Raw genomic sequence first — 15,287 nt, 5'->3', positions numbered from 1 at the left:
GCCTGCAACCACGGAACCTAGGCTTGCTTCCTCCTGAAACAAGTGTTACTCGTAAAAACGAAGGATTTGTGTTTCTTTGATTGAAGGATTACACCTGGCTTCCGCCAGTCCGGAGGGTTTTATACTTTCGAACGTCACCGCCAGGTACCTCTCGCGTCTACTCCACTTCGGATGCGATAACCAGGAGGAATAGTGAGAGAGGGAGAACCGTTGCGGGGGGGAAGTGTGGGGGGAGCAACACACGCACACGTTGTCACTGGGATTTTTGTTTTCGTCCCTGGAACGCAGGAAAATGAAACTTGAAGCTTGCGTCTGTCTCATCTGTATCCCATGGATTAAGCTGCAACATGGTGATCGTGCGTCTCTTTTTTTTTTTTCGTTGTTTCAGAATAGAGGGAGAAAAAAGAAGGCAGAGAAGAATTTTCTGTGTATGCTCATCCTAAAATTTGTAGAGATTTTCTTCGCCAAAATATTTTTCATACATCCACTTCTGTTTTCACGCTCTGAAAATTTCACTTCGGCTATTTGGCGTCGAGCAAATCTTAGTTTTTACCAGTGGCGGAGAATGGGTTCCAAAACTAAGGGGCAAGAACAGTTTAATTTCCGCTGGTAGATAAGGTTTAGCATAGTTCTGGAGCAAGAGTGGCAAAAAAGTGGGGGAGCAACTGCCCCCACACCCCCCCTAATCGCCACCACTGGTTTTTACCATTTCTTCTCTCGCAATAAGTAATCCAAGAGGAAGCTGGCAGAGAGTGACATGAATACTCTCAGCATCCCGAGAAGGGATGGTTTATCTCATCTTTCTCCACTGATGAGAGATGTGCTGCGTCCTTCTTTTTCTTGGTTCTTATCGCTTTATTCTTTCCAGCCCCTTCTCCCAACAGAATACTGAAGAAGGAAAGAAATAAAGTATAGCCTTTCTAACGGTGAAATAGTAGAAAATTTAATTTCACCAAAGGACTCTATTGCTTCCATAAAGTATTTTGTTATTTGCTCTCAATACTAAATTCCTTCCATTTTGAATATTCTTTTCGTGTTTTCTCCAATTTCTATTATGCCAGTGGCAACCCTGAAATTACGCCTAAAACTATATGTAACACACTAACACCTTTTCCAGTAACATTTTGTCCAGAGACTTCTCGTCAACGCTTTACCGAGCCAACGAGAGATCGGAATTCACATAGTCGTCTAATATGACTCCCTCTCTTCTTAGTCTCAAAGGAAAGTCTAAATCTACCCTCCCGAAATAAAGAGATACATTTAAGAAAAATGCTTGTTTCTACTTTCACATAGTATCTGGGAACAAAGTTTCTTTCAATAAACCCACTAATATGTTTGGTTAATTCAAACAATTCCGTAAGACGTCACGTTAAGCCCGCGCTGGTCCTTTCGCAATAGTTTCGTGTCTAGCTAAGCCTATTTTCCATCACAGATACATGGACAACAGTGAAATCAATTCACAACAAATTCATGTGAATGCTCTAGAGCAGTGGTTTCCAACTTCAAAAGGTCCGAGGGCCAAAATTATATCCAGCAGTTGATTGGCGGGCCGCATTTTTTTTTTTGAGGTGGGGGGCGGGGATTAAAAATTACAAAAATTGTAAGTACTGAACTGAAAATATAGTACTTTCGCATGACCTAAATTTCTAAAATGAGGCAATAAAAACAATGGAATCACAAATCAAAATTGTACAATTACAATTTATTTCAGAAAAACCCAATACTTATGGATGAATTGAAAGAAATGAAAAACACACCATACAAATTAGAATCCTTCATAGTAAGTGTTCAATGTGAAAATTGAGGCCGATCTGCTTCTTTCATTAAAGTTGGAATGTCCACTTCAATTTCTGTATTTGAAAGTCTCAGAAGGTGAAGCAGTGAAGAATCTACCAATCGACTTCTGTAGCGGTTCTTGATGAACTTCATTGAAGAAAAAACCCTTTCACAGTTGTATGTGCTGCCGAACATAGATGTCATTCTTTGCCCAAAACTACGAAGGTTTGGAAAGCGTTCCTTTGAAAGGTATTTGAAAAACTCTGGCCCCTCTTCTTGGCTAGTTTGAAGGAACACATCGCCTTGCAAATCACACAATTCAAGTTGGAGAGAAGCTTCTTGTTCTTCGATGTTAACTCCAAGACGATTGCTAAATAGCTGGATGCTGCTTTTAAGTTCTTCAAAATCTTTAAATCTGGAGTCACACTCTTTAATATTTACACTGAATTCAGAAAAGTCCAGTGTTTCTTCATCTCCTGCTAGCCGCCGACAGCTTGGAAAATGGACCAGGTCATCCCTCTCCAAAGAAACGTTGAAAATCTTCAGGTTATTACGAAACCCATCTATGTTTCCCATTAAATCTGACACCAGCTGGTTTCTTCCCCGCAGTTTCAGTTTCAGTTCGTTCAGATGGCCTGTGATATCTGTTAGAAACGCCAGTTGTTTAAGGAAATCCATAAATAGAACGTATTTTAATAAAAATACATAAAAGTAATGTATTATGTAAATTGGCTTCGCGGGCCGCAAAAGCCAGTTGGAAACCTCTGCTCTAGAGGAGGAATTCTAGGCAGGTGTTATTTGTGAGAATTTGGAATACCGCAGTGATTTTTCGAAAAAAGAGGAAGTTTTGAAAACAACTCCTCTGGTTTCAGCCAAATGACCAGCTTTAAGTGTGGTACTGGGTGAGCAAAAACTTCACGCACTTCTTTGACATTTATATTAGTCTGGTAACACCGCAAGGTGTAATTGTGTGAAGTTAATGCAATGACAGGATTCACTCCATGCGTTAACCAACGCCGTTCGCCAATTGCTCTATCCTCAGAACTTGGCGAAGAACTGAAGACTGGGAGGAACAAGAAAGTGACAAAGATCGATGACAGTCCGCAAAAGAAATTAGCAGAGAACACGCCATAAGCCCAGCGTAATGATTTATGATGTTTCTTTAGCTTCGAATTGAAAATATATAATTGAATTTCGGCAAGCCTGATATCAGCACTGTGCGCGCGGATATCATTGGCCTTCTCACCCCGCAATAGCATTAATAATACTGTAATAAGAATAAAAGAAGCCGGGATATCTTCTTCCTTCTTATTTCCAAGCGTTATTAAAGAGGACAGTAGTTGCTCGTCCTCGGGGCATTCTCCATACACAGCGGCGGAGGTGCAAAGGGAAAAGCCGTTGAAAACCTGACTCCTTAATATTGCCCCCGGAATCACGTAGGTCTGTGTGTGGTGCCGCGCCAAGACAAAGCCCGAGGGCGTACAGCATGTGTGAGTGTATGTGTGCACCACCCCTCTTACAGCTTCGACCGCCAACATTCACAAAAATCTATATTTATGTTCACAAGTATTCCGCGCTGCATCCATCACGGTGAGGAAAATTACAAGGCGGTCTTCCTCTTGCCCACCAAATGACCATCTTAATTGAAAACATGAGCCAGGAATTATGATGGACCCCGTCGGCCCCTTCTGGACATTGGTATTCTCGCTTCCTCCCCGCCATTCTCGTCGCCCCGAGCGCTGGCAGCTATAATTTAAAACGTTTACATTCTAGTTAGAGTTCACACTCGTCCCTGATTGCACGCAACTATATAAATCAAAACACGGGCCTCTTCTGGTCGTGCAAGGGCTCAGAGTCTCGAGGGGGGAGGAAATCCCCACTCCTTGGATCTCCAACCGCAACATTCACGGATCTCAGACGTACTGCGGCCAGTGTTGCCACGTGGAGGGAAATTTGTTTTATGAAAAAAGGGAAATGTGAAGCCATCAGTACAGATTAAGTTCCAGTGTGCCATATTCCTATTTCTTATTTCTACTATACTCTGTCCAGGCTATCTCTGGAGTAAGCGAATGAGAACAAGTCTGCGCAAGTGACGGCTCCGCCAATGAACACGTGTGAGAGAACAGGATTGCGTGGAGGAGAGAAGCGACTGCCGTTACCAGCCTTCGCGGGAGCGTGTATACTGCTTCGCTTTGCCCATTCGATCCCCCCCTTCTCTGTCGCTATGCGCTGCCTTACTCCATAGATAGCCGGGACAGAGTATAACTTGAGTATAAGCCCATATTGTTATACGTCGGTGTTCTGAATCTCGGTTAATAGCAACGATGAGAATTAGGGTTCAAACCTGGGACCTCAGGCGCGGAACCGACAAGGCTGACATGTGAAGAATTTCATTAATATTTTTCATTTACACGAACATGGATCAACAGACATAACACCATTACTACTACTATTTATTATTATTGTTATTATTATTGGCCTCCCCGATGGCGCAGTGGTAGCGTCGTCGCCTTGTAATCAAGGGGTCCTGGGTTCGATTCCCAGTGGAGGCACATAGTGGTTCGGATCTCACTTTAAACTGTAGGTCCAATCCCCATTAGCCTTACTGTACATAAAGTGGACTTATTATCTTACATACTTTCTTTAGGTGAAGGGAAAAAGTGGTCCAAAAATGAAAATTTTGCCTTGGAGAGGGAAATTGTGCCATCAGGGTGTGGCAACACTGACTAGGGCTTCAAATTGGTGACTTGCCGATGGCCAACCAATCTCCCACCCCTCTATTTCCCCCCATTTCTCCTTCACACATACGAAAATTGGAATGATCCCCCTTCGAGCACTTATCTAGAAATTACCCCTGACCGCCATGCAATTTCCTAAGCGTAAAATAACATAATTCCCGACTCGCGAGGCGCAACCAACATAGAAGTATGCAAAGTAGGGATCCTGGAAATTTCGTATGCGTCTTTCGCGACGGAAACTGGGAACGTGAATCGACTCTTGAATACTCTCTTTTCAATATTTTCGCCGTATCTCAACTAATGGACTAAGTGCGTTATAATTTAATGTCGAAGTACATGACAACTTATTGCTGGCGATCTCAACGGGATGCATAATGAAGTTGTTTATTGCGCTGCCCCTTTGCTGATGAATGATGATATGGCATTTGACATTGCTTTTAGACGTACTGCAACCCGATATAAGTATACGCTGTCTTGTGTCTGCATGCAAGTATTGATTGTTGTGCATTTATTATTGAGAGGTCCTGGGGCGTTTACGAAAGTGTGTCATGCACACATCGTCAATCTCCGTGGCTGAGTGGTTAGCACACCGGGCTACGACGCCAGGGGTCCCGAGTTCGAACCCCAGCTACAGTATTATATGTGTGTCGCTTCATTAGTAGTCATCATACACTCAGAGAACTAAATGCATCATATAGATTGATGCATTTGGGTGCATTTTTGTATGTCGTGATAGAAACACCAAAATTCATCACTTGATTCAAGTGAGGATTTCTTTCAGTCGAGATGCACTTCAATGCATCAGTTGATGCACCACAATGCATTTCTTCGATGATGCACTTAAACGTTTCATCTGAGCTCCATAAACTCTGTAGCTCAGACCAAACGTTTAAGTGCATCATCAAAAAAGATGCAGGAAGGTGCGTCAAGAAACATCAACTGATGCATTGAAGTGCATCTCGACTGAAATAAATCCTCATTTGAATCAAATGCACTTTGGTGTTTCTTTCACGACATACAAAAATGCACCCAAATGCATCAAATGTGAATCTGATTCTTTAAAGAAGCCACAAAACACACTTTAGTGCATGAATCGATGCATTCTGGTGCTTTAATCGATATGATGCATTTAGTTTTCTGTGTGTACAGTGTTCCTTGTGTGTCGCTTCATCCGTAGTCATCATATCATCCCTCATTCTCATGTTCACCACTATTCAAAAGTGAGAGAAGAGCGAAGTATAATAAACCCATATCAATCAATGTTACACACAGAGGCGTCTCGTGAACGCATGCGGTGCATGTTGCGCATGCGTCAATTGTGGGAAAAAGGACAGCTTGCTCTGCGACGACATTCATGAGCATTTCTACATTCTAATTTCTTCATATAGGAGAAGTATTTATTTTACACGAGAGCGCTCAACTAAGCTTATACGAGGGCCGCACTGAAAGTTTCGGGAAAATGACATAAAGAAGAAGAATGAAAGTACATTAATTGTTCATTGCTTTTCAAAATATTCACCCTTTACATCAATGCATTTTTTCATGCGATGGAACCTGAAGTTGGTACCCGCGAGACATGCATTTCGTACGCTTCGATAGCCTCTTCGGGAGTGAAAAATCGCTGACCACGCAACTTGTTCTTGATTGTTGGGAACAAAAAAAAAAATCACATGGGGCTAAGTGAGGTGAATAAGCTGGATGAGTCACGAGTTCAACTTGTTCATGATCCAGAAAGTTTTTTGTGTCAGATGCTGTGTGCGAGCTGGCATTGTCGTGATGCAGAATGATTCGACGATTGGGGTTTGAACGTCTGATCACGTGGAGTACTTGTGGCAGGCAAATTGTGGTATACCATTCTGCATTGACTGTTCTACGATTCTCTAGTACAACAGTCGCAATGTGACCTGATTTACCGAAAAAAGAGGCAACCATTTTTTTCGACACACTGCGTGCACAAACAATTTTCGTTGGTTTCGGCTCATCCTGGAACACCCACACAGCAGATTGTCGCTTTGTTTCAGGTTCATAAGAGTAAATCCATGATTCATCGCCTGTGACGATGTTAAACAGAAGATTTGATGATCCCGACTTGAACCGTTTGATCATAGCCTTGCACCACTTCACACGGTCGTCTTTTTGTGCTTTTGTTAAATTGTGTGGGATCCAACGGGCACAAAGCTTTTTCGCACCTAAACGATTCTGCAAAATTGTTTGTATTTGACTCATGCCAATACCTAAGGAACCCTGAATTTCGCGATAAGTCACGTGTCGATCACTGTTGATTAGTTCACGAACTGCATCAATGTTTTCTGGCACAATGGCTGTCGATGGGCGGCCTTCACGAATTTCATCACTAAGGCTAACCCGGCCACATCTGCATTCTTGAAACCAGCGATAAATTGTAGCCTTTGATGGGACATCTTCGTGAAAAGTTTCGATCATTCGAGTAACACACTGTTGAAAGTGTTAAACCTTGCCGAAAATCATTATAAATCATGGCACGTAAGTTCTCTCTTGTTAATTCCATTTTTTTTTTTACAAACACTTCGCTTGAAACATCTATCCTGAAACGAAAAGGAATCCGTGTTACATCAGTCCTTGTATTTACAGTCGACAAATATCACAGTTTATAAATATAACAAAATCTAACAGATTGCACAGTTGCCAGTACCTGATTCCTGAAACTTTCAGTGCGGCCCTCGTATTACATTTCTTGTATCTGAAGTGACGCATGCATCAATTGTGGGAAAATAATTATTACTTTCTTTCACTTCAGATCCAAGAAATGTAATATAAGCTTAGTTCAGCGCTCTCGTGTAAAGTAAATACTTCTCCTATATGAAGAAATTAGAATGTAGAAATGCTCATGAATGTCGTCGCAGAGCAAGCTGTCCTTTTTCCCCACAATTGACGCATGCGCAACATGCACCGCATGCGTTCACGAGACGCCTCTGGTTACAAACATGGTAGGCAGGGATGTCCAAGGTCTAATGGGTTCTATTGGGTTTCGCTGCAGGACCGGAACATTTTTATTTTCTCGTAAAATTTAAATTCGGTCCAAGTTGCTTATTCTTTAATTGAAAAAAATTCGTGGACCGAATTTAAATTGAGCTGAAAAAAGGTCCCTGGACCGTATTTAAATTGATTTGGTAAAAAAGTCCCTGGACCGAATTTAATAGTTATTTACGGTCCACAACCCATTTACGCTTGCTGATTTTCTCTCCTGGACCGGAATTGAATTTATTTAAAATTCCTGGACCTTTAACAACCCTGATGGTAGGTGTACGCGCGATAACTTCCAGATAGTGTTGGTTTTGTATTCTTGTAAATTATTTTCTACCACTTCGCCGTCCTCCGTGGCGGAGTGATTAGCATAACGTCAAGGGTGTGGATGTTCTTTGTGAATGCCTCCTTCATCAATTTCATTATATCATCACTCATCCTCATCGTCGCCATTAGCCACAAGTGGCGGAAAAGCGATGCAAAATAACAAAAAATCAAATCATTACACATGTTGAACATCTCGTGTTCAGTTTTCGATGTATTTTAATGTGTGATTTGTGTTCTCTTTCCAGGGACCCAATGGACGGCATGTTCATGGACCAGCACTTCCTGCGTTCCCCTCTAAGACTGTATTCGGACGTGGACATGGAGAACAATAATCTCTTCTCTGCGGCAGTGGCGGACAAGGCGAGGGCCCAGCTGCTCTGGGGGCGACCGGCCAGCTACCCTCCCGCCGCCTCGGAACTCCACGCGCTTCTGGGGGGCTCGGGCCCCCAGCTCTACACCCTCAACACTAGTCGCGGGACCCCATGTCCCTTACCCCTCCCCGCCCACCTCTGGAGCCAGTGGACAATGCACGGACTCGGCCAGATCCCCAATCTCCTCGCCACGGGGCCCCCCAGTGCACATTCCCAGCTGGCCCCCTCGACGTCCTCGGCCATCGGCGGCTCCGGAGGGGGGGCCTCGGACCTGCGTCTTCCTCGGCCGATCTTCCCCGGGATGAACCTCCACAGGTATAGCCCCTACCTTGTCCCCAAGCAACTCTCGCCGACAACATTATCTTCGGCGGCGTCCGCCGAGCCGATATCGACCAATCGGAACTGACGACACGGTGACGTCAACCAATCACCATTGTCGTTTTTGCGAAGGGATTCATGAACGGTTTTTTGCAAACTCGACAATTCAGAAGCCAAAAATTATAAGTATTACAGTTTCTCTTTGTGCGTAACATCGTATGTAAAAAATTTCTTTTTATATATATATAAATATAAATAGCAGATTTCTTTTACCTGTGTAACTATAGATTTTTCGAAGACAGTGATGGATGTTAATAATAAAAAAAGGTCTACCATCCTGACAAGGATGTTAAAATAAACATCTAGTGAACGTGTTCCTTTTAAACCAATAAGAAGCATCGTAAATTATACGGAGTGTACCTAAGGTTCTTCATCTACACTACACGACAGAAAACAAGTCATTAATAGTAGCCAGCTGCTCTGTGTGCGTGCGTGTTTATAACATGCAAAATCAAAGAACAAAAAACCTTCCATATTTGTTTTCAGCAAATAATACGGTGAACGTTTTTTTTTACCTAGATATAAGAACTACACCTCTGAATCTATTTTATTTGAAGTAAAAAACGAATACTACTAGAAAAACTAATGTATTTTCTGTTTGCAATCAAAATTTTGCACTTTGATCAAAAATATATGTTGTTTCGACCATTGGAGATATTCTGATATTCGAAATATGTTTAATACATTCTTATTAATATTATTTTAGAGTACATGTAAATTTCTGTCCTTAAAAATTTCTCAAAATTCTTCATCAAATGTTGCAGATAGTTTACAGCTTGTTGAAACAATTGTCATTTGTAAAAAATAATGTATATTTCATTCTAACATTAATGCCATTATAACTTACAATAAATCATAGAAAATGAGTAAAGGTAAAGGTAAAGTGCTCCCCTGTGCACTTTAGCACCACGCCATGAAGGCGTATAGGGGGTGTGGTGGTAACGCCCCACACTTTCTTGATCCGGTCTTGAGTGGGGGTGATGTGATCAGCATCACGCCCTTGACCGCCTTTACCCCCCAGGGTTTCCCCCAGGTACCCATGTTATTCGAAAATGAGTAAATAACATATCTAAGAGTTTATGTACAACATATCACACAATAGGTTATGATATAAAATATGATGCATTGTTCATTAAATCTTAGGCTCGGTAAAGTAAAAACTGAATACTAACTTTTGCGCAGCATGCAACAAAACAGAAGAAGTGCTGTGTCAATTTTCATCGCAAAACCTGAATCAACCAATCAGAGAAAAGGATTAGGTGCCCCGTAGATTTCTTCGGCTCAACAAGTAAACCGTTCGTCCCTTTAGAGTGCAGTAAATCCAGATTTCCATTAAGTGTGTACAAATTAGAACCTCATGAATTGTATACTTATCTTGGTTTCGCATTTTGCGGTGTAGCATTTCCACTTCGTCTGTATCAATCCGCGGCAATAACCACCACAGTTTTCATTGTTTATAGTTTATAGGGTGAGCTGTGCATTTATATATTGAAATTTTAGACTTAAAAGTCACATTGTTTCCTGGAAATTCTGATATTGGAACTTTAAAGTCTAGAAGAACTGAGGGACGAGCTACGTTAAAATGTCAACACACGAAACGAAACATTAAACTGTAAGTGAAAATCAAAAGGAATAAATAATTGATAATTATTTGACTAGGTACTGAAATTTCCTTTCTGTTTAGCAATAATGTACAACTAATACCATACGGATCAAGTGAACAATTGTATATTAACAATAATGAACATTTAAACGATCGTCAAAATCTATTGAGAATAATTTTTACACATTGGCTGTAAGTTATAACATCGTTTTAACGGTCGAACAAAATTGACAATTCCAATTATTAATGTTAAATTTATGAAAAAGGAACACCACAGGACTTCCTAATATCTAATCGCCAGAGACAGTTTTAGCTAATTAAAAATCTTATCTAGTCGTCAATTAATGCACAATCAACTGTACACTAATCGATACTTAAATATGCAATATTTTTTTCTCTGCTGCTACAACTACTATTCTAATAACATTCGTTTATATTAATAATCGTGGTCCACAAATGACAAGTTTTTACTAATGAGGTAATTTTAAAACTGGCTAAGTAAATTGCCATTATGGATTATTTTGGAGTCATAAAAAAAGGATTTCAACTCTAAAGCTAAGCGTGGTGTTTACTTTGGAAATATGAAGTATGAAAGAAACGAAAGAAAATCAAAATTCTTAAAAATAATCTGTATTTTGTGATTTCGAGTCGTTTCATTGTAACAATTCTCCCCCTATTCAACAGAACAAAGCAGGAACTATTTGTAATAGTGTATAAAGTTTACTAACGACTTGTTGACAAGCAGTTTTGGGCAATTTGTATAATTCGTAACTAGAGTGATTTTGAAAAGAACATTTATTTTCTTTCCCATATGTAATCAAATACATAACATGTAATTGAAAGAAATGGTCGAAACAACAATATTACAAAAATAAGCGCACATTGTTATGAAAAAATAAGATCATTTGGTGAAAACCACTACACTACCGGCAATTAACACAACAACAGAATATTGTACAACCATAATTTAATTTATAGAATTTCATTGACTTGTTAATGGCATTTTGTTTTCGTTGATGATGGCCTTGGCTCCAGTTACCATGTTCCCAGTGTATGAGTGTCATGTAACGTTTAACATTGTAAAACTAACTTATTACACAAAGTGTACCGAAGAGTATAAGTGTGTGTCTACGAGTATGTGTGATCCTCTTTGTGTATGTGAATGCTAATGGATATGTGATGTCCCATATTTTTCTCCTATGTACATACTGTTGTATATAAAGGTGAAGTGTACAGTAGATAAAATATATTGTATGGAAAAATGATGTGTTTTATTTCAATAGTGTTATTTAATATGATTTTTTGAACCACGAATGTCCTAAAGTACTTTTTTCTGTCTAAGAAAGTATTCATGGGGGCGCTGAAAAAAAAAATGGGTTTGTGAGAAGAAATTTGAAATATTTTGAATTTTCAATAATTTTGAAGTTCCAATTTTTGTTTAAAGTCGATTTTATACACAGAAAGGCTAATCGAAACTGCGCCTACCGTTTATATTGGAATTGATTGATTTGCTATATTTTTCGCTTTTTGTGCCACGTTTTGGCTAATTTGCGAAGATGGAAAAGAATGATGATGTGATGAAATTGATGAATGAACACGCACAAAGATCCATGAGGCCGGGACCTTGCCGTCATAGCGCCATGTGCTAACCACTCCGCCACGAGGGCCGGCTTTAATTTGGAATTCGACCCACTATATGCTTCCTCCGGGTATCGAAAGTGGTACCTCTTGATTACAAGACAACGACGTAAACACTACGCCATAGGGGAGGTTCTTTGACAAATTGTATTCCCTATTGTTCACCGTCATCAAATGTGTAGACTTTTGCTCTGAAATAAGTTTTAGTGTGGATAAGAATGATGGACAAAATTAATAAAAATCATTCTATTCACTATTTCTCTACCTATGGCACCTGTTCAGGAAATTGTCCATCACTATGCGTACTATTCTCTTGCTTTCACGCAATGATAGTTTGAAGAATGAAAACTCCAAACAAGCTGCGGAACACCTCTGCACTAGCATACATATTCTTTTAAATATTGTGAATAATTTTACTTTAAAACCACAGATTAATGCGATAATAGTGGGCAACAAGGGAAGCTCAAAGTAGGCTTTACACAAAGTATTTTTAGTTTCCTGGAGGAAAAATAAATTTAATGCATTGCCAAACATTTCAGTTAAAATAATATTGTATTTTTCCATTGACCGTATTTTCAATAAATGGCGAACTTGATAAAAGGACCACAAAAGGAAATTTAAATATGTAAGTGGAGCTAGCAAATGCATTTAAAATTCACGAAACAAGAAGGGGGAGGGGGGAAAAGCCTCAAAATGAAGAAAAATGCAATAAAAACAGAAAAAATACTGAAAAATGACCTAAAGATCGAAAAATGGAAAAATAAATGAAAAAAAAATGTTTTCTGGTTCTAACTGAAGGGAAACTGACTGATATCAGCTTTAGCATTGTTTTCAAGGCTCAGGAACATAGTGGTTCGGATCCCACTTTAAACTGTAGGTCCAGTCCCGATTAACCTTACTGTGCATAAAGTGGACTTAAAACACCAAATCAACCAACCAACCAATCAAGGCTCAGGAAAAAAAAAGAATTTTCATCAACTTTCGAGCCCTGCTTATCACACAACGCTAGGACAACCTTGTGTTCTGACGTCAGACGAGGAATGCCCAAGTTGTTAGGCTTTTTAGGTTGGGTTATCTTAGCCTAAATAATACGTTGGCAATGCATTTATGCTAAGAGAACCAGACCTAACCTAACAACGTATACTCTGTTCCGGGAGTCTCTGGAGCAAGCGAACGAAAACAAGTCTGTGCGCAAGTACTGAAGCGAGACGGCTCGACCAATGAACAGTTACCAGCCTTTCCAGCAGCGTGCTTCGCTTCACCCAATCACTTTCTGCCCCTTCTCTGCTCCAAATATTCCCAGGATATAGTATAGGCATTCCTTGTACGACGTCAACACTCAAGGTTGTTCTAGCGTTGTGCGATAAGGGAGAAGACCCAATGAGTAACCTTCGCTCAGCAGACAGTGTACGCACGGTTCACGGCGAGACACACACTAGCAACTTTTGTTTCTTGTCTCGACCAGGATGCATCTCGCTATCGTGCCTTGAAGCACACACGTCGTCCACACCTTAACACGCCGTACAGTACTACTGGAAGTCGAATGTGTACATACAAGTGGCATTGAACACGATCTGATTTCACGTATACGTCGATCCGCGCGTTTGGAGCTAGAAGCAGTTTTCTCTATTCTAATCGACTACGAAGAGCCAGCCAGCCACGCGTAGCTGCAAATGGTACCTGTTTTTCCACGATTCGACCAGACACATCGACGACAGGATTGAGAAGGAAGGTTCGATCCATATTCGTGAGGAACCAACACACAACATCACGTTCCTGACATCTGCTGTTCACCCAGTCGCCGAAACCGCAGGTATGTGCAAGTGTTTAATCAGAGTGCTTCGACTAAATTTGACTTTGCCCAATCGCACCAATACCGACGTCACAATTATCTCGTTGCAAACACGACTGTAGCAATAGTACAACGTTTGAACTACTTTTTTTGACATACTACGATTAAGCACAGGAAGGTTACGTGCCTTAATGTCAAAATTAGTATTCGACACGATTCAATTTTCGTGGGCCCGCGTGACCCTCCTGGAGCACTGTTGCCAACTTAGCTCTTTGGGAGTCAGTCCTGGCTCTTTCGTGCACTCGTTTGGCTGTGAACCCCCCTCCCACCCCCCCCACCCCCGACCCACTATTGTGCCATCACTGCCTTAACCCACTTAGACCATGGTTTGCCATAAAGCACATGAGGTAAAAATCTGATATTCCCCGGATACCTATAACTTCTTCGTTTTGTCAATTTTTGACATTTGTACTTACCTATCTGCTTCGCGGAACATTCTTTAACGTGTATTCACGTTTTTTGATCAAAGTAATTGCAATTTTTTTTTTTAAAAAAAAAGTGTTTTTGTAACTGAAGAACGTACGTTTCCGCAAATGGTTCGTGGGGCTATGCATATTTTTTTCGAAACCAATTTTTAACTATTGTAACCTACACGTGACCCTACCTGACCTAACCTTACCGGAAATGGTTCGTGGGGCTATGAGTCAATGGTTGAATTCCGCTATGAAACATTCTCACATCACACAAAACGCCTTCCAGATGTTAGACAATGCTACAGGAACTTATTACCGTAAGTAGTTTCTTCTGTAAAAATGAAGAAATCTGGGGAATATCAGATTAGTACCGCACAGGATATTGTTATGTTGGCTGCATCCCCCCCCCCCCCTTAGTGCTGTGGCTGACGTGAAGACGACATAATATTGTTATCCAGGAATCCTTTATTTTCAATTTCATAAGAGTATCAGTAGAATATTGAGATGGGTAATGCGCCAGTTCTAGACTGTGAAAACTAAAAATAAATTGTCATCACTTAAAGTTAACGTAATAGGAACGCCCCCCTTGACACCTTACATTACCCTAGGAGGCACTTTATCGAACGTTCGAAAATCTAGCTCCTTGAAGTCAGTTTTAACTCCATTGAAGGTGAATTGTAGCTCCTTTATGCGCATTGCATTTGGCAACACTGCTGCGGAGAGGAGTTGTGCGCCGGAGAAATACATTGCGTTAATGGGAGCATTGTTTTTAAATGTTCGAAAGAACAAAACGGAAAAGGGATACGTTGAAAAATGTTTTTGTAGTTGGAAAAGTCGAAAATCCCATTTGACTAATCTTAAATTGAAGTTGATTCTCCATAAAGAATACATGAGATTCTGTAAACACTTACTAATCATGTAAATTACACATCGCATCTAGCTTAATAATCAACTCTAAATAAACGCTTCCACTTGCAACATGGGGAGAAATTCATACTCTCAAATTCTGTTGGGGTTTCCTATAGTCAGTGCCCATTCCGACGATATTAAAATAAATGTACAGTGGGATCCATGAGTATTACCGTGCAAATTGTCCATCACCATGTTCGTGCACTTTATTTGACCAATAAGTGCTTCAAGAATTAAAAGAAAACTCAAAACAAGCTGTTGACAACTTCTGCACCAGCG

At 40.5% G+C, this 15,287-nt stretch overlaps 1 protein-coding gene across 1 annotated transcript in view; it reads left to right on the top strand.

Moving 5' to 3' along the window:
- The window catches only part of LOC146001161 (T-box transcription factor TBX20-like), a 181,440-nt gene extending 171,986 nt beyond the window's left edge, over positions 1-9,454 (top strand). Inside the window, exon 6 of the mRNA XM_083138450.1 lies at positions 8,090-9,454. Coding sequence (XP_082994576.1) covers positions 8,090-8,621 — 532 coding nt within the window. The 3' untranslated portion in view covers positions 8,622-9,454. The remainder of the gene's footprint in view (positions 1-8,089) is intronic.
- Positions 9,455-15,287: the final 5,833 nt, after the last annotated feature.

Source organism: Lepisma saccharinum, chromosome 17, assembly GCF_977018435.1.
Source record: "Lepisma saccharinum chromosome 17, izLepSacc3.1, whole genome shotgun sequence".
NCBI lineage: Eukaryota > Metazoa > Arthropoda > Insecta > Zygentoma > Lepismatidae > Lepisma > Lepisma saccharinum.
This window is presented reverse-complemented; position numbering and strand designations above follow the sequence as displayed.